This window comes from Miscanthus floridulus, chromosome 13 (genome assembly GCF_019320115.1).
Source record: "Miscanthus floridulus cultivar M001 chromosome 13, ASM1932011v1, whole genome shotgun sequence".
Lineage (NCBI taxonomy): Eukaryota > Viridiplantae > Streptophyta > Magnoliopsida > Poales > Poaceae > Miscanthus > Miscanthus floridulus.
Genome location: NC_089592.1, coordinates 67,650,304 through 67,669,141, shown reverse-complemented (window position 1 = coordinate 67,669,141; position 18,838 = coordinate 67,650,304). Strand labels below are relative to the sequence as shown.

Genomic DNA, 18,838 nt, shown 5'->3' with positions numbered 1-18,838 from the left:
CGGCGCGGGGCCCGTCGTAGCCTGCGGGCTGTGGGTGTTTCGCAAGGCGCAGCCGCGTCAGCGCGTGAAATTCTGGGCCTGGAAATGCTATGGTGGGGTCCGCGCCCGCAGGTGATGCGGCGGAGACGCGGAGCAGTTTCCCAGCGTCCGCGTAGTTTTTTCCCTCATCACTCGCTCGGATTGGGATGGGTCTGCCGATAATTGGTCTTGGTCGTCAACCAAACCCAGCGCTAACTTTTTTGTGATTAAATTTTGATATAAATTCAAAAAAAATATAAACATTCACGTCAAAACGACGCTGTTAAATCTTAAAATTCAGGGAGGGAAGGGCACTCATGTCAAGTCAAAAACTTAAAACTCGGTGAGCATACTCCACATATATCTAGTTGTTAATTGACACATTGGAAGATGGACATACACCACAGACACGTCTCTTTTGACGGGCCAAGAAACATTCTTAGGGGGGGGGGGGGGGAATTTTCGGTACCTTTGTTCTATTGTGCAACTGAAAAAAAAACTCTAGACCATCTTTTCTTCGGTTGTCCCTTTAGTGTGTGATGCTGGCATTTTGGTGTGACCTGAAACTTGAATTTGGAGGCGATTGATAGAGTGGAATTGGCTAAGTCGCTCTTTTTTAAACATAGTATAAATGCAAACGCTCATAAACATGCATGTATACTCACCTCGGTGAACACACGCACACACACCCTATTCGTATTGACACCTTCGATAGACCGGGCTTGATCAAGAGATCTTTTGATCGATGAAATCACCATAGGCGCATCGCTGTTCACGGGTACATCGGCTTGCGTCTTAGTCGATTTGGACTACGAGAAGTATATATTTTCACAACAAGAGACCTCTTGCTCACCAGAAAAAACCTAGTTTTGGGGCAGAGTTAGCTGTTAGGTGCAAGTTCTTAAAGAAATCATTTCTGTAGGACTTGCTTTCTTTGTTTTAGCTTTCCTTGTTTTTGTAAGTACAAACTTATGATTTATACAATGACTTCAATAGGGGCTTCTCCTCCTGTTTTTCTCACACACAAAAAAAAACACTCCAATCCACACGAAGAATATATCTATCCAGACAATACCTGAAGTGGCGTTATGATGTGTAATGGGTTTGGCGTAGGGAAATGAGATGGGTTAAGAATGGGTGGGTATGATATAGGGCCCGAGGTTCACGTGCTTGCCAACACGCTACGTCCCCGTTGTGTCGACCAACACTTGGTGGTTCGGCGGCTAAGAGGTGTTTCACAAACCTCGTCCACACGATTGGACACCGCAAGAACCGACCCACAAGTGAGGTAACTCAATGACACGAGCAATTTACTAGAGTTACCTTTCGACGCTCCGCCGGGGAAGGTACAACTCCCCTCACAATCACCGAAGGCGGCCACGAACAATCACCAACTCGTGCCGATCCTTCACCGCTGCTCCAACCGTCTAGGTGGTGGCAACCACCAAGAGAAACAAGCGAAATCCGCAGCGCAACACGAATACCAAGTGCCTCTAGATGCAATCACTCAAGCAATGCACTTGGATTCTCTCCCAATCTCACAATGATGATGGATCAATGATGGAGATGAGTGGGAGGGCTTTGGCTAAGCTCACAAGGATGCTATGTCAATGAAAATGTGCAGGAGATGTCCTTTGAGCCGGCCATGGGGCTATAAATAGAGCCCCCATCAAATAGAGCCGTTGTACCCCTTCACTGGGCAAAACGCGCTCTGACCGGACGCTCCGGTCATACCGACCGGACGCTGGCCCTCAGCGTCTGGTCGCCCGATGGACGCCACGCGTCACCAGCTTCAAACGCTGTTCGTCAGATTTCAACGGCTACGAGGTTGACCGGACGCTCCGGTCAAAACTGACCGGACGCTGAAGCCCCAGCGTCCGGTCGTTTCTAGTAAGCTCCCCGAGGCATGTTTTTTCGACCGGACGCGTCCGGTCCACCTTGACCGGACGCAGACCAGCGTCCGGTGCTCAACCCTAGCGACTGTGCCGTCTGACAGCTCGACCGGACGCAGCCCTTCAGCATCCGGTCGCTGAGTGACCCAGCGTCCGGTCAGTAGACCGACGCCAGCATCATTTCGACCAACTCCATTTCAACTCTAACTACTTCACCCTTACTCAAATGTGCCAACCACCAAGAATTTTGCATCCGGCGCAAAGGTTCTGATAAAATTTCTTCATTGGCTCTGTTCGTTTTGCTGAAAAGCTATAGCTGAAAATATTGTTCGCTGATTTATCGTGAGAGAAAAATATTGTTCGTTCGCTAAAATAGTACAGCTCTAAGATCAGGGCCATTGCCACAAGAACCTTTACGCATCCTTCCGTGCCATTGAAAATTGTGCATTTTTTGTTGCCATTAGTCTATAGCTTTTGTTCGCTCCTATGCCATCATCATGACATTCTATACAAAATCAACATTCGTCTCCCCCCGAGTTCACCGCATGGGCTCGTGTTGTCGCTATCACGTGTACACAAACCAGCACCAGCGTGTGCTGCTAAGTGGTTAGCGTTCCGCATCGGTCGCAAGGCCAGAACGGGCCACAGTGCCCTTGGCTAACTTAACGATGAAAGTGTTGCATACAAATAGTCTGTTCGCTTGTTGGTTTCAGCCAGGGCTTATCAACCAGCCAATAGTATTTTTCTCTCACAACAAATTAGCCATACAAACCAGCATAAGCGACTTGTCGAACCAGCGAACAGGCTGAAAGTGTTTGCGGTGTTGCCTAGGTGAGACTTAACTGTGCATGCATGGACTTAACAGAAAACGAACAATAATGACACGTAGGGAACCAAAATTACAAACCGATGGCAATGAAGTCTAGGATTTTCAATTCAGAGGAAATGAAGAATTTTCTCAAAAGGTTTTATCCTTGTTTGTTATGTGAAAATAAATATCTAATGACCATAATTACCCTTATTACCCTTCTTAAGGAAGTTGAGAATCAATCAAAGACAACGTAACTAGGGGCAAAATTATAACTTTATACGTCTTTTACTCATAACCCACCCACCTCTCGGCATCCCACCCTCTTGGTTTATAAGAGCATCTTCGAGAGGCTCTCCATATTCTTTCTAAATGCTAGGAATATAGATTTTGGTGAAAAACTATCATCTAATAGCTTCTTTAAATGGTTATCTAAATATAGCCATCTTGTATTATGGGTTTTTCGCTAGCCAAAAATAGAAGACGAGAATAACTTCTAGAGTGCGCATGAGATATAAAATAACTGTTGAAGAATGTAAAGATATAGAAAACGATTTTTATGCAAATTACTCTCTAAACGATGATAGAGAATAAGATTTAGAAAGGCTCTTAAAAATGCTCTTAGGTCTAGGGAAAAGAAACCTTCACATCCCATACATAAACATACCTTCTGTATCCTAACCTAAAAGGGCAAAATTACAATTTTATATGATATCACTTATAACCCGCTCTCAACGTCCCACCCTCCTGCCTGATTTATAAGGGGCCTGATTGGTTGAGAGAAGTGGGCAGCCTGGATGCTTCTTGGGAGCCAAGCTGCCGCTGTCCCCGAATTTTTTATTTTTTAGCTTATTTAAAAAAATCATAAATATGTCTCTCGAGAAAATATTTAAGAATCTAGACCCTTAACTCAGTGTCATCATTGCTGGCGCCGAGCTAACATGTCTCGACGTCAACGTCCCTGGCGACGAGCTCTTGGGCTCGACGCCAACATGGCGGTGACATGGCAGGAAGCTCGGCGCCGTAGATCTTGGCACCGAGCTCGGTACTAGGGTGACTAGCGTCGAGCCTTTCTTACGTATAGGCCCCAATCCTTTCTCTCTTCCTCTCCCTCTCTCTCGCATCTCCCTCTCCCTTCACCAGCCGCCCTCACTCGCGCAGCCTCGCCCTCACCCACGCACGCGCCTAGCCACGCCCGGACGCCCGCACTGTGCCGCCACCACGGCTGCGCCGCGCCCGCGCTGTCGGGAGTTCTGACTGACTTCGGGACTTTCGACGTCCACTGTCAATACGCAGGCTAAGTGACTGGGCGTCAGGACTTCCGACATGAGTCGTGACTTTCGATTGTCAGGAGTTCTGGCTTACGTCGGGATTTTCGACACCAACAGTCACTAAAAAATATTCTACGTGCCCGTAGAGTGCTAGAGTGTCTCTCTTTTGACTTTATTTCTATGCTTAAGCACTCTATCTTTCTCAGACCAACTAATTTTGCATCCCTCTTTATAGTGTGGCGGATCCTAAACTCAAAAACAAAAATAAAACTTTTGGAGAGCGCATACTAAGTAATAGCTGCGACATGTCTCATTAAGATCATATTAGTCCCTAATTTAGATATCATCAATACACTAAAACCCACATAGGGGGCAAATGCACTTTCAAATCCTTAGTCTGAAACATACTGAGTAAGCAACTCATCATCCGAGTACCAGTCCTCTACCACAATCCTGTTGCTGTGGCTTGGCTTACCTGCATTGCTCTAACCTGCCTGTCGCCTGTAGTAAGCGGCCTCCGCTTCATCTGCGGCATGAGTGAAGAACGCGTCGTCATCCTCCTCCACCTGCAAGCCCGCCTCTGCTAGATGAGCTCGCTCAGTCTGTCAGTGTCGTCCTCAGCCTCCTCCGCCTGCAAGCCCGTCTCTGCTAGAGCGATGAGCTCGCTCAGTCTATCAGTGTCGTCCTCAACCTTCTCCACCTGCAAGCCTGTCTCTGCTAGAGTGATGAGCTCACTCAGTCTGTTAGTGTGGTCCTCATCCTCGTCCCCCTTATCAGACAACACAATCGGTGATTGAACGGTGCGACAAGCTCACGATCTGTGCTCATCTAACTTCTTTTCCTTAAACCTTGCACGAGCCACCTCTACGGCATGTTCCTCGCTGCATCCAATTCCTTTATGTATAAAATACAATCAGTTAGCAACACGATTATATTACATTTAAAATCAGACAACGAAAAAAATGTTTTCACGCACTTACTGGCACATAATGCAACGACATGCTCGTTCAAGACCTACATCTGTACTCTTGTCTCCTCCCTTGACTCCTTCCTTGCCCTCTCCTCCTCTAACATCATCTATCTATCCGATCCCCATTTGTCAAGTCCAACATCGATTGGGTTGCAAATACCGCGCTGTCTAGCAAACTCACATATATTTTCTTTGTGATGTTTAACGAATAGGTTGACGTAGTCAGGTCCATATCCCCTCTTCCGTGCAATTACTTGCCTCCCCTTCAGTTCATCCAAGAACTTAGCTTGACCATCATAACATTTCCACCTGCATTTTCTAGTGCTCTGTTCAAACAAAAAATTATATCATATATGTCTTAGCAAAATAAATAAAATACGATTTCATGTTTACCACAAAAATAACTAACCTCATCATAGTCAATCATATGGCCGTAATAATGGTCTATTCCAAGCTCCGAAAGGACTAGGTCATCGTTGAATTTAACATCACATTCGCACATGACAAGATGTGCTTTATAAATTACCCTTTCTTTCTTCTTTTGCTTTGCTTTTGAAGGTTCTTCCATATAACTACTCCTTGAAATGACACTTCGCTATTGAAAACACCTAAATAACATGACATTAGTACATGAACATATATAGCTCAACATTTCAACACATACATTTTGCCCTTACTTCATGCTTGTTTGGATATACAAACTCTAACGTATTCTCAGGGTTTATCACAGCTCGATCTCCGCAATGGCATAGAGGAGGTTTCTCGAGTCGTCTAACTGCGGCTAGGTGCTTCTCTTTAGCTATCATTGGCGGAGGGTTAGGGGGGTGGAACCCACCACTTGAAGTGCTCACGTGGATGTCTCCCTCTAAACCAATCATCGATAAAGGAGGTAACTAGGATCAAACTTGTCTGCACTATCGATCCACTGAAAGAAAAGACACATCTCATGGTCCTACACAACGTGATTCCAATAAAATATTAGTAGCATACTTACATAAATAAAGAAAAAGGATAGTGGAAACAATTTCATATATTAAAACGTCTGCATGTGTAGAAGCATCGCGCCGCTGTGTCTGGATGTTTCGATTGAAAAACATGAACCGCGAAACCACAGTCACAGTTAGAGACAGGGAGGTTAGGAGGGACGGGGCATCTTTGCTAGATGCGTCGGGGTATAATTCTCAAGGACGACCCCATTTTCACCAAAATTCTTCCCGATACATTTCTTGCATCTAACAAAATGGATGTAATTTAATAAAAAAAAATCAAAACATCACAAATAAATGCTAATGAAAACCATAACTACAGTACAACCAATTTCGTTCTAAGAACCGAAAGCAATTAACATTAAACCCTACACCTAGAATTTCTCATTTGATGCACAACAATTAACCCATAACATAACTATATGCGCTACGGTTACCTAGGTTTGCTAACTTTTCCACGTCTTTGACATCATCCTACGGTTGTATAATACAAATATTGAGGGATAGAATGAAATCTTAAGTAATGACGATTCGTAGGTTGAAAAATTCGACTAATTACCGAATCGATGCGAAAAAAACTAGGAGGAGAGCGATGATACCTTGCTCTCGAAGATCTACGGATTAAATCAAAGTTTGCAAGGAACAATATGCCGATTCGTGAGGTAGGGCGAGGTAAGGAGAGGAAAAACCCGAGAGGGAGGAGAAAGAAGAGGAAGAAGGCTTGAGCAGTAAGATTGGCGCCGGGGTTAAAACACAAGCTCGGCGCCCGTCACCCTGGCGCCCAGCTCGGCGCTGTTGATCTTGACGCCCTACGGCGCTGAGCTGGACGCCAAGATCAACGGCGCCGAGCTGGGCGTCAGGATGACTGGCGCCGAGCTTCCAGTCATATCAACGCCACGTTGGCTTCGAACCCAAGAGCTCGGCGCCAGGGACGCTGACGCCGAGACATGTTAGTTCGGCACCAGCAACGATAACGCCGAGTTAAGGGTCCAGATTCTAAAATCTTTTCTCTAGGGACATATTTATGAAAATTTTCAAAAAAAATAGGGATAAAAAATTCGGCCGCCGTCCGGCCTGAACGCATGCGAGGCGACGTTGATTGGTTATTGTCTGTTTTTGGCCCGGCTGCTGCGAGAAGACGATTGGTTGCCTGTTTGCGTCTTGCGCTAGCGCTTTCTGCTTCACAGCCAGCGCGCAAGCCGCATCGCGCGGGCCTGGCTCGTGAGAAACGGAACTCGTCTGCGTTTCCACGGAGCCATGAGCCAGGCTTGGCTCGTCGGCCAGCCAACCAAACAGCGTGACGCTGCATCCCACCAGTTACATTTTATGATGCTCTGGTGAGGAAACAAGAACTTCCCTACAGAGCTGTTTAGAAACAAGAACTTTGAAATGAACACCAAATAAAGCTGTTTGAAACTTTTTTTTGGATGCTACAAAGTTGTCTTTTGCTCCCTAATTAAGTTTCAAAAATATTGTGAGAACATCATGGTATTGTTAAATTATTGAATCAATGTAATGATCAAGAAAATAGGAGTGTAAAGTATGCACACATTTGAAATTTCCATTCATGTAGTACTGAAATAAAATAATGTACTTATATGAGTATTTTATTAGAATGTATGGATCTATTTAAGAGCACATGTAGTTCGAAACCGAAGTCATCAATAAATAGACAAAAGTTCAATTTTAATATTAAAAAATTTTTTTTAAAAAAATTGACCACATTTTAGTATTATTATTAAATTTTACAAATTTGTAAAAAAACAAGCTGGCCAGTGCCGCCGAATGAGCTGACGAGGCTGCGCTACCGCATGAGCCGGTAGAGGCGCACCTCTACGCGAGCTGGCCGGGGCCGTGCCACCGACCTGCATGGAAGGGGAAGGGAGTGCAGCAAGGATGGTGGCGGGGGTGTGTGGGTGTTGGTGTGGGTGGGGGGTGTGGGGGGGGGGGGGGGGGAGATGAAGTTACGGTTTTGATTTTGATACGAAGAAGAGTATATATATAGGCCCCGTTCGGCTGGCTGAATGTTGGCTGAAATTAACTGAAAACACTGTTCCGACTAAAATGTTATGAGAAAAAAACACTGTTCTGGCTGAAAAAAGAAGCCGAACAAGCCGAATACGGGGTAAGTCGAACGAGACCATATAAGATAGACGTGGGACTAATGGCAGCTATTAATGGGGACGTACCGTGCCAACACTACGTGCTAGCTCGGTTCAGACAATTTTAGCGTTGGGCTAGGCCGGGCCTAATCCATGCCAAAATAGCGAGCCATAAGGTAGCCCTTGCATCTCATGGCCATCTACAGTTACATGACAAATAAATATAAATACCTACGTGCCTTACATGAAGGCTAGTCTTAACAGAAGTTTTATTTACATTTAATAAGATGACACATAAGTAAAAAATGATAACATGACTTTAAAATTTTGAGAAGAGAGAGATCAGTTTTATCTATAAGCGCATGGTTAACGACCCATTACGAAACTAAACTATGAGCCTTTTTTTTTATTTCCACGTATCGATAACATTATTCAACATTTAGGCGCGCAAGCCTACGAAACTGTACAGTAAATGGAACTATGCATCACGAGTCTTATTTTATCTTATCAACCACAAATTGCTTTTGTAAACAGTGCGATAAGATCTGGCCTAAGAGCATCTCAAGAGTTTTTTCTTAAACTCACACTCTCAATTATTATTTGTAGAGTAATTTAAATAAAAAATATTATCTATATCTTTCCATCCTCTATCAATTTTTTATATCTTCTGCTTAAGCCAATCTCATTTTGCATCGTTAATTAGTGAAAAATCTAGCATCGAGGATGTCCATATTTAGAGATCTATTTAAAAAAAACTGTTGAAATGTATTTTTCAATCAAAATTTCTATTTTTATTGAAAAGGAAGAAAATGCCAGCGGCTTTGAAAAATCTCTAGCTTCCTCAACAGCAGGCTTTTTAGAGTTCCACCGGTAGAAGAGAAGCTACCAGACTCCTTCCCCTTGTTTGCCCCTGAACTTCGAGAGTATTCCGATCCACCACCGAACCATCCAGAAGCAGCCGCCTCCTGCTCTAAAAAAAACTCCCGTCTCCGGTCGTCCATTCCACACATCCCCACACCACGAAACCTCGCGGCGCTCGCGCAGATCCAAACGAATCCGAGCCCGTCCAAACCCTAAAGCCCGCATCCCCCTCCCCCCAACACCACCGCGCACCCATGGCGAAGTACGGCGAGGGCGACAAGCGGTGGATCGTGGAGGAGCGCGCCGACGGCACCAACGTCCACAACTGGCACTGGGCGGAGCGCGACTGCCTCGAGTGGTCCCGCGCGCGGCTCTCCTCCCTGCTCGCGGGCCTCACCGTCCTCGACGGCGAGGGCGGCCTCACCCTCCGCACCGTCGCGCTCGACAAGCTCGACGGCGAGGCCTACGTCAACATCCGCAAGGGCAAGGTCATCCCGGGGTACGAGCTCTCGCTCACCCTCTCCTGGGAGGCCGAGGCCGCCTCGGAGTCCGGAGCCGTGAAGGTCGCCGGCGCCGCTGAGGTGCCCTACCTCGCCGACGAGAACGCTGACGAGGACCCCGAGCTCCGCGTCACCGTGCGCGGCGACGAGACGCCCCTCGCGCTCCGCGCCAAGGACGCCTTCCTCGCCAGCGGCAAACCCCTGGTGCTCGAGAAGATCCGGGAGTTCGTCGCTGCCATGGCCAAGGGTGGACCGGCCAAGGACGAGCTGGAGTCCAAGAAAACTCCCGCGAAGGTCGCCGCTGCAGCGCCTGGCGCCGCCCCGGCGAAGAAGGAAGAGGTGGTGGCTCCTGCGCCGGCTGCGGAGAAGAAAAGGTCCAAGGGGAAGGAAAAGGAGGGGTTCAAGACCATTGAGATGACGGAGAAGTTCTACTGCCGCTCAAAGGACATATATGAGATCTTGATGGATGAGAACAGATGGAAAGGGTTTACACAGAGCAATACGAGGATCAGCAGAGAGGTTGGAGGGGAATTTAGCCTCTTTGATGGGTCCATCACTGGCGTCAACGAGGAGCTGCAGGAAGGGAAACTGATTGCACAGAAGTGGCGGTTTGGAAGCTGGCCTGACGGCTTGTACTCCTCGGTAAGATCCTCATGCCATGACTAGGTACCTATGTTAGCTAATCATTTTGCTATTGCTCTTGTATGCTCACTAATCTAGGTACATAAATTTGGATGCTGAAATTTAGTGTTGGGGAAGATATGTGAATAGTTCTTAATGATTAATAGTTTGTTAAATTCCAGAAAATACGACTGACGATTAATAAGACTATTCAAGAAAATACAAGTGTTATGAGCTGTGTCGTTGTTTCCTCCCATTTTGAACTCAAATTCGAACATCAATATAAGGATTCAACGACAACAACAACAACATAGCCTTTCAGTCCTAAGCAAGTTGGGGTAGGCTAGAGTTGAAACCCACCAAGAGCCCCAAGTCACGGTTCAGGCACTTCAATAGCTGCTTTCCAAGTACTCCTATTCAAACATAGATCTCTAGGTATATCTCAAGCTTTCAAATCTCTTTTTATTGCCTCCCCCATGTCAATTTCGGTCTTCCTCTACCTCTCCTCATATTATTAGCTTGGCTTAGGACTTCACAATGCACTGGTGTCTCTGGAGGTCTTCTTTGGACATGGCCAAACCATCTCAACTGATGTTGGACAAGCTTTTCTTTAATTGATGCTACCCCTAGGCGATCACGTATATCATCGTTCCGAACTCGGTCCATTCTTGTGTGACCGCAAATCCATCGCAACATACGCATTTCTGCAACACTCAGTTGTTGAACATGTCGAATCTTTGTAGGCCAATATTTTGCTCCATACAATATAGCCGGTCTAATCGTCGTTCTATAAAACTTGCCTTTTAGCTTTTATGATATCGTCTTGTCACATAGAATGCTAGAAGCTTGTCGCCACTTGATCCACCCTGCTTTGATTCTATGGCTAACGTTCGCATTAATATCTCTATCCCTCTGTAGCATCGATCCCAGATACCGAAAGGTATCCTTCTTAGGCACTACTTGACCTTCCAAACTCACATCTCCCTCCTCCTGTGCAGCTCCGCCAAAGTCGCATCTCATGTATTCGGTTTTAGTTCTGCTCAATCTAAAACCTTTAGACTCAAGGGTTTGCCACCATAACTCTAGTTTCCTATTTACTCCCACCTGACTTTCGTCCACTAACACTACATCATCAGTGAACAACATACACCAAGGGATATCCCCTTGTATGTTCCTGGTAACCTCATCTATTACCAAGGTAAAGAGATACGGGTTTAAGACTGACCCTTGATGAAGTCCAATTTTAAGGATTCACGCTAATTAATTAATGTTGTTGTAGCTCTCTCCACTCCATATTATAGTTCACTTTAGCTTTATCCTAAGTCAATTTTCTCTAACTTTGGCCAAGTTTATAGAAAAATGCATTAGCATCTACAAACGTTAAATTAGTTTCATTCACTATATCCTTTATGATTTTTTTTTGATAGTGCATTTATTTGAACTTGTAATGGTCAAAGTTAGAGAAGTTTGACTTAGGATGAAGACAAAAGGAAACTATAATTTGGAATGGAGTATACCATCTAAACACGCACATAGCACCGTCTAGTAAAATACCTTCTAATTTGTCGATTGTTAAAAGAATTAGGTCTCTCTAATTGAGCACTGTAGGTTGCTGAATTTTCTCACTTTGTACTGAGCACTTACTCCCTCCTTTCTAGAAAGAATGGAAGTATTGCTTCACGAGAACAATTCAAAATTGATTATATTTATAGAAAATACTCTCAACATTTTTATCTTCAAATATATTTATTGTGGAAACATATTCCATGATTAACTAATCTAGTGATAATGTTATGTATCATAAATATTGGTATTTTTTTTTATAAATATTTAGTCAAAGTTAGGATTGTTTGACTTCTTGGTAAGTGAGATTTCCATTCTTTTGGGGACGGATGTAGTTGCCAAACGCATGATCAACATGTAGTCGCGTACTATGTGGAATCATGCAACATACACTATTTATCCTGAGTTCATAAGTAATCAATCATAACATTTTGGTGTTTCTGTTTGCATGTCTCATTTATAGGGTAGTGTAATTGTTATCTAGATCAGCAGTAATTTAGCATATGAATTTTTGAATTTCAGCAGTGGGTATGCAACACTTCTGAGCAATGCATCATGTATGTGTGGGGCTGTAGGCTCATCTTATTTGGAATGTGTGTGTAGACTTGCTGTGATTAGCTTGTGGATTTAGATACTTAGCCATCTATTTTTTTTTCTCCTTTCCAATGCTGCTCTATGGCTATTGCTGTAGGAATGTAGGATTTCGCTTGAGATATGGTATAGTAGACGCATATGTGCACCAGGCGTCTATAATTATTATGATCATGCCTGTGCATACCATCTGGATTATTTTAGCCATGTTACTACTTAGTATGTTTCTCTTCTCACCGTGCTGTTGAAACTCGAAATGCAGGTCCGGTTGACATTTGATGAGCCCGAGTCTGGAGTTACAATCATAAAGCTCAAACAAACCGATGTGCCAGAGGAAGACAAGTATGTTGATACTCCTATGCTTTGAACATCAAATCTGATGCTTGTCTGTTGTACTTGCATAATAATCTGTTTGCATTTGAGAATTGCAGGTATGGGAATTCAACTGTGGTAGAGAACACGGAGAGAGGCTGGAGGGAACTCATATTCCAGCGGATACGCGGAGTGTTTGGTCTTGGGATCTAAAGAGGCGATTTGGCATGAAGTTGGATTTCAAATTTTTACGGGTTCAGGCCATGAATGCCATAGCAAGCCATGTTTTACTCACCCAGTTTTTTTTTCCATGTCCTTGAAACACAAAAACTTATCATGGGGGTTTAAAAACATCTGTTATGCATCGCGCTAGTGTTCCTTTCTCCCAGTTCTGGTGTTGGCACAAATGAGTCAACGTTGATCTTTGCTGATGCTGAAGGGATTGGTTCCCTTGTTGCGTGATTAAAATGGGACATTATTGTGTCAGTGTGAAGCGTTTTAGTGGCTATACTCGAGTACTCGGTCGTTGTGTTTTTCGTTGCTTTGACTTAAATTGAATCTCCCTGAGTTCTAGTAACGATTTGAGCATATTCTGCTTCAACAGTACTTTTCAGCGAACGAACAATGTTTTTCTCTCACAGCGAACAGAGGAATTTATGGTAGTACTGTGCTTATCTTTGTTTGACAGCGATCAGATATGCTGCTGCAAATATTGTAGACGATAATATAGCGGCAGCGGACATGCCTGAAGTCGCCTGTCCGGTATCGGTGATCCGCTGCGTAGTTCAGTTGCCATCTCGTCGTTGTTGATGTCCTGCGGTCCTGCCATACTCGTCGACTGTGGCCAGTGGTTCCTAGTGCCTCAAAAGTTTGGCCTTTTCGGTTGGGGATTTTACCGATTTGATGCTATGGTAGCCGAAATCGATAGGCAGTCCTGCGTCTTCTCTTTTTGTCGTCGCTTTCTGCGCAGCAAGCTGGCCACAAGGGGCTTGCTGGAAGCTGCTTGTTTAAACTCCGTCGACTGCTTCACTCATATCCTTGGTTTGTCGGAGATGGTCTGCATCGACAGTTCGTCGGCCTTCTACTACCTTCCACTAGCGAGGTCCTTCCGTCTCCATGGCACCTTAGTGTTAGTTATAATTCGGCTCTCTCTCGAGGGTTTTGATGTAATTGGTAATTTGTTTTAATTTATATTCATTTCAGGAGTTGCAAAAAAAATCTGACCATGACGCCGGCGTTCAATCGTTTCCGACTACCCTATGACGTTCTTGGAAGATGGAGGTAAATGTAGGTCAAAAACTGGGAGCTTGGGCTTCGTTCTGGGCCGGAGGATGCCATAATCTCTGTTCTCATACAAGCCCACACTCAGAGACCACAGGCCTAAATGAAAGCCCAACACGGTAGTGTAGGCGTGTGTAGCTAGGGTTCCACAGACAGTACTCACTATTTAAGCCGCCACCGTGCCCCTCTCCAGCAGCTGCCGCGCCATAATCCGCCGCTCCGCCAGGTCGATAGGGTGAGAGAAGCCAAAGCCATCATCGCCTCTCTTGTGAATGACTCTAAAAATGCACGCGCGCTCTCTTGTTTATTTTTTCTGAAAGTTTTCGCTCTCTTGTTTTGGGGCGATGATTGGAGATCTATTGTCCGTACCATCTGATTTTTCTGATGCATCGACATTTGCCAAATTGTCTCTGAGGCCCCGGACCTGTTCGATCTCTTCCTCTGTTCGATGTAGTTTGTTTTCCGTTGTTCATCTTTTTTATTATCAATTTATCGCCGTAGTTGTTTTGCGTCTTGAAAGGCAACAAATTAGAGTCTCTGATGTGCTTTCTTCCCGTAGCACATTCAGCGCTGTACGCTGCCGATAGCGATCTTGGAATAAGTTATCATGCATCCACCGTCCTCTCGTACGGTTTGTGCATCCCGATGTCCAACACTTCTCGCATCGATTCATTTCTTCTGATGATGTGTAGGCCATTAGTTTTTGGGTTTAGTTTTTCCACTATTGGACGACCATGTCAATCTTGCTTTGACTTTCTGGTATATATAGCTTAGAAAAGGTCATTACATATGTGTGTAATCTTTGTTGAACGGCTAACAAAAATTTTACACTCTACTAGGGCTACATTGATTCAAATGTCATTACGATCCTACTCGATGACTCAACAAAAATCAGGGGCGTGGTGAAGAGTAATCTACGACCTTGGCAGTATCTTGCCGTTGTACATCTTGTCAAGCAACTGCTTGGCTTCTGGGCGTCGGAGGAGTCCCTTGTTGTTTGGCAGGCCAGTTCCAAGACAGACAGGGCATACCAACTTGCCACGGCCTAATGACATCCGTAGCTTGATTAATTCTTGACAACTTTAAAAAATGGTCATACAAAAATTATTGAAATGTTCGAATATACAGCGTCAACCACATGTAGTGTGTTAATATAAAAAAAGAAAAGAGTGAAGATGCTGGATTTTCATTGGATGAGGGCATAGGGCATGCATCTGAAACTACATGTGTTGCATATACACTAGAAAGGCAGAAATGATATAAAGAATATACCGTAGCAATTTGGGCACTCTGTGAATTCATAAACATCCTTTGCCCTCTTTCGATTGAGGGCCTTCCATTTCCCTGTGCCACCACACATGTCGCCTGAATATAGATGAAATTCAATTATCACTCCAAGGAGTAACAACTAACAAATTTGTAGTTTTACCAAGACTGAAAGCTCCTGACACGAAACTATACCAAATACCATACAAGTACCCAAAAAGTTGTATTTACTTCATAAATTGGATCAGCATGTACAATTTCATCCATTCATTTGTGACAAAATTAGTGTTCCGGTTAGCCAATCAACTAGAACTGCTGTTGTTTCTTGCTAATCAATTGAGATAGGTACTTGAAGTGAAATGAGAAGTGCAGAGCATGACTCACTATGTTTATTAGCATATAAATGGCATACTGCAAGTTGTTAGCTACTCCAATGAACAAATTTGTTGGTTCTAGTTTCCATTTCCTATTGAAGGTAGATGACCTATTGGCAGGACTAGGAGTTTGGAACAGATGAAGTCATTCAACATAAACAAGGAGCAGACAAAGTGAACAAGTGCCTCAAGACCCTTACATATCACAGCACCACTACCATTACAGTTCCTGCAAACAGCTTTCTGTATCCCGGCCTTGTTCATCATATCCGCAGCGAGTCCATTTGGTGTACACATTGTTGGTCCTGTTGCACTGATTAAGGTAACAGCACCAAGACAGACGAGACATTTTCGTCTTGAAGGTGTAGTTTCTTCATCCTGTATAGTAGATGGTGCGTCAGAACACTTGCGAGAAAAGGGAAGTGAAATGTTGCTAAAAAATAAAGCTAAATAAAATTTCTTCATCCTGTATAGTGGATGGTGCATCAGAACACTTGCGAGGAAAGGGAAGTGAAATGTTGCTGAAACATAATGCTAAATAAAGGCAGATGTCCATATTGGGTATCATGAAGACCACCTCTGGAGCAATTATAATTATCTCACTTAATCTATTTCTTATTGACAGGATTATGGTTGCAATGGTCACACTCACAACGCTCAAACAACATAATAGGGAAATATAGATCAAAACCAGTAGATGTTTGGTGGTTTCAACTGAACACATCTGTAGACGCTTCTTCAGTTTGTACTTCTAAATAAAACCAATGACTAGAATCTAATATGTCCAGATTCTAAAGATACTTTGACAGTAAAAACATGGCTACCATATACTACTACGCATAATATGAGATCATGCTCTCTATGATTATCCATCTCTTCTTAACTCTGATTGTAGAGTTGGAAGAGAGAGCACCGAGAAAGGGAGGACTTGTCTTGAACACTGCTAATGCTGTATACAGGCTACTGAAGTTGGGCACGTGTTTAGCAAACCCTACTAGCTGGACATCAGAAGGCAACACTTACCGTCTTGCCCTTCGACATGTCCGCGCATCCCTTTGAATCCTCATCCTTGGGAAGACACCTGATCTGCGATTGCACTGAATCCAAAGCATGCCAAGAACTGAGAGTTATTAGCCTCAACATCAAAACCAGCGCAGTTACATTTCTCCACGAACGGTAAAAACAAGCAGCAAAACTAGGCATATCTGCTAACCAACAATCTTGAGCAGAGTGAGCACGTTCCAGCAGAGAAAGAAGGAGCTCGCTCACCTTTACCCGACCGGCAGGCTCCTCCACCGACGGTGGCCGCTCGGTGTCGCGAGAAGAACGAAGGCGAGATTGGTGAGGCCGGCGAGAGGAGCGAGTGGCAGCCAGCGCCTGCCATTGGCACTACTCGCCTCTCTCCCTCTCTCGCTCGACGACCAGGAGAGGAGGGGAGCGAGCGGCTGCGGTCTTGGAGATTAGGGGGAGGCCAAAAATATCCGGTCCGGACTTCAGACCCACCCAGGCATGACTGTCAGGTCGGGTTCACGACTCACCACTCGCGAGGCCAACCCATTACCGCTACCGCCCCACCCCCACCTGCTGCTCCTCATCGTCGTTGCACGTATGTTCGTCTAGCCATACAACATTATTATTATTATATATATACACAGGTGCAGAAGTGCATGACTTCACGCAGGACATCTGCTACGCAGAGGCTCCCAACACCAGCAGTGTAAACCTGTCTTGAATAGTGTACTATGGTTTATGTGTTTCATACGAGCACCGACAAGTAAATTTATAGTAATACGCATTAGGCTCGGATGGTGCGCTAAAGGACACAAGATTTATACTGGTTCGGGCCGAATGTCCCTACGTCCAGTTTGTTGCTGCTCGTGTTATTAGCACCGCGAACGGTCTGTAGTAAGGGGTACAAACAATCGAGAGAGGGACTGGTCCCAAGTCTCTGATGGAAGGGTTGAAAGGAGGTCAAGAGCTTCGTAGCAGCTTGACTGTGTGTACGTGTCTCTTCTTGTTTGGTTCAAAGTCCGTCCCTTTTATGGAGGAAGCGCATCCCCTTTTATAGATGAAGGGGCTGACTTTACAAGGATGAGAGCTTTACCTAATTCTTATGGCTCACGTCTACCCAATCCCCCTTCTTTATTCTGATGAGTGTGAAGGAAGATAAGTGCATACAATACTGTCGATGTCTCTGTAGAAAGTCAGGTTGATTACAGAACGCTGCCCTGCGCAGGGTATGAGCTGTAGTACAGTGGTTTTGACTTACTAGCCTCTCCTAGCCTTGCTCCGCACGCCTTCTGGTTCTTGTGAGTCTTCGTCAGAGGGACGAGGGGTCAGGATCCGGCGTAATGCCGTGGTCAAGGCCTTCTGACTTAGCGGGCCTAAGGGGTCGGGAAGCGGACGCCGCTCCCTTGGGTTCATAGCGTGGTGATGAAAAATCTGTCGTTCGTGGAGATAGCAAATCCTTTTCTGGAGCGTAGTGGTTGTCGTATATCTTCGTTGGGTTCCGTGTTCCAGGGCTGAAGGCGGCGCCTACAACTCTACAGGGCGAGGAGTACGCACCTGTACAACCTTTCAGGCTCTGCGGCGCCCGGAAGGGTCTAAAGCACCTGTCCCGTCATCCCCTAGCAGTACTTTTCCTGCCAGGGCGCAGGGTATGGTCCTTGGAGCCATGGTTGACCCGAACGTCTTGTCTTGCCCTGTACTTATCATCTTGAGGGAATGGGGAGAAGTTGTCAGGTAAGATGAATCCGATCTTTAGATATGGAGCAGGGTGAGGCTCGTTTCTTGCCGTCGGGCGAAACAGAGACCAATTCCTATCTCTTGGGCGAGACCGACCTCGCCCCTCCGGGGTCGGGCGAGGCAGAATCTATCCCTCAGCCCTCGGGCGAGACCGAGCCCGCCCTAAAGGCGTCGGGCGAGACAGAGTTTATCCCTCGGCCCTCGGGCGAGACCGAGCCTGCCCCAAAGGCGTCGGGCGAGACGGAGTTTATCCCTTGGCCCTCGGGCGAGACCGAACCTGCCCCAAAGGCGTCGGCGAGATGGAGACTAACCTTGAGCCCTTGGGCGAGACAGAGTTGTCTCAAAAAGGCGTCGGGAGAGGCGGAACCAAACTCCTGTCATTCGAACAAGGGATGAAACGGCATCCTTATGTGTCCAGAAGTTTTTCACGTTCGGTGGTTATTGGTTCCACCTTCTAGGGTATCCCGGTATTAGGTCCCCGACAGTAGCCCCCGAGCCTCTAGGTGATTTGAGTAGAACCGTCTGGAGGGTGTTTTTTTTACTTCGTCGAAGTTATTTTGTCAGAGGGTGCGCGCGAGCGCACCCGATGGGTGTAGCCCCCGGGTGATTCGAGTAGAGTCGCCCGGGGGGTTGTATCGGTCCCTTCGCGGGTAAGGCTGATTCAGGGCTGACCTAAC

The 18,838-nt window shown here is 45.5% G+C and overlaps 2 protein-coding genes across 2 annotated transcripts; one reads left to right on the top strand and one right to left on the bottom strand.

The window, feature by feature from the left end:
- Nucleotides 1–8,956: 8,956 nt before the first annotated feature.
- On the top strand, nucleotides 8,957–13,096 carry LOC136501117 (uncharacterized). Its single transcript, XM_066496614.1, has 3 exons — nucleotides 8,957–10,050; nucleotides 12,446–12,525; nucleotides 12,615–13,096. Exons 1-3 carry the CDS (start codon nucleotides 9,163–9,165, stop codon nucleotides 12,706–12,708), a joined length of 1,062 nt encoding a protein of 353 aa, XP_066352711.1. The 5' UTR covers nucleotides 8,957–9,162; the 3' UTR covers nucleotides 12,709–13,096.
- Nucleotides 13,097–14,007: 911 nt separating this feature from the next.
- On the bottom strand, nucleotides 14,008–16,890 carry LOC136501633 (protein PHOTOSYSTEM I ASSEMBLY 2, chloroplastic). Its single transcript, XM_066497147.1, has 5 exons — nucleotides 16,686–16,890; nucleotides 16,440–16,513; nucleotides 15,617–15,794; nucleotides 15,049–15,141; nucleotides 14,008–14,821 (listed from the first exon to the last, which is right to left on the bottom strand). Exons 1-5 carry the CDS (start codon nucleotides 16,798–16,800, stop codon nucleotides 14,691–14,693), a joined length of 591 nt encoding a protein of 196 aa, XP_066353244.1. The 5' UTR covers nucleotides 16,801–16,890; the 3' UTR covers nucleotides 14,008–14,690.
- Between the last annotated feature and the right edge of the window lie 1,948 nt (nucleotides 16,891–18,838).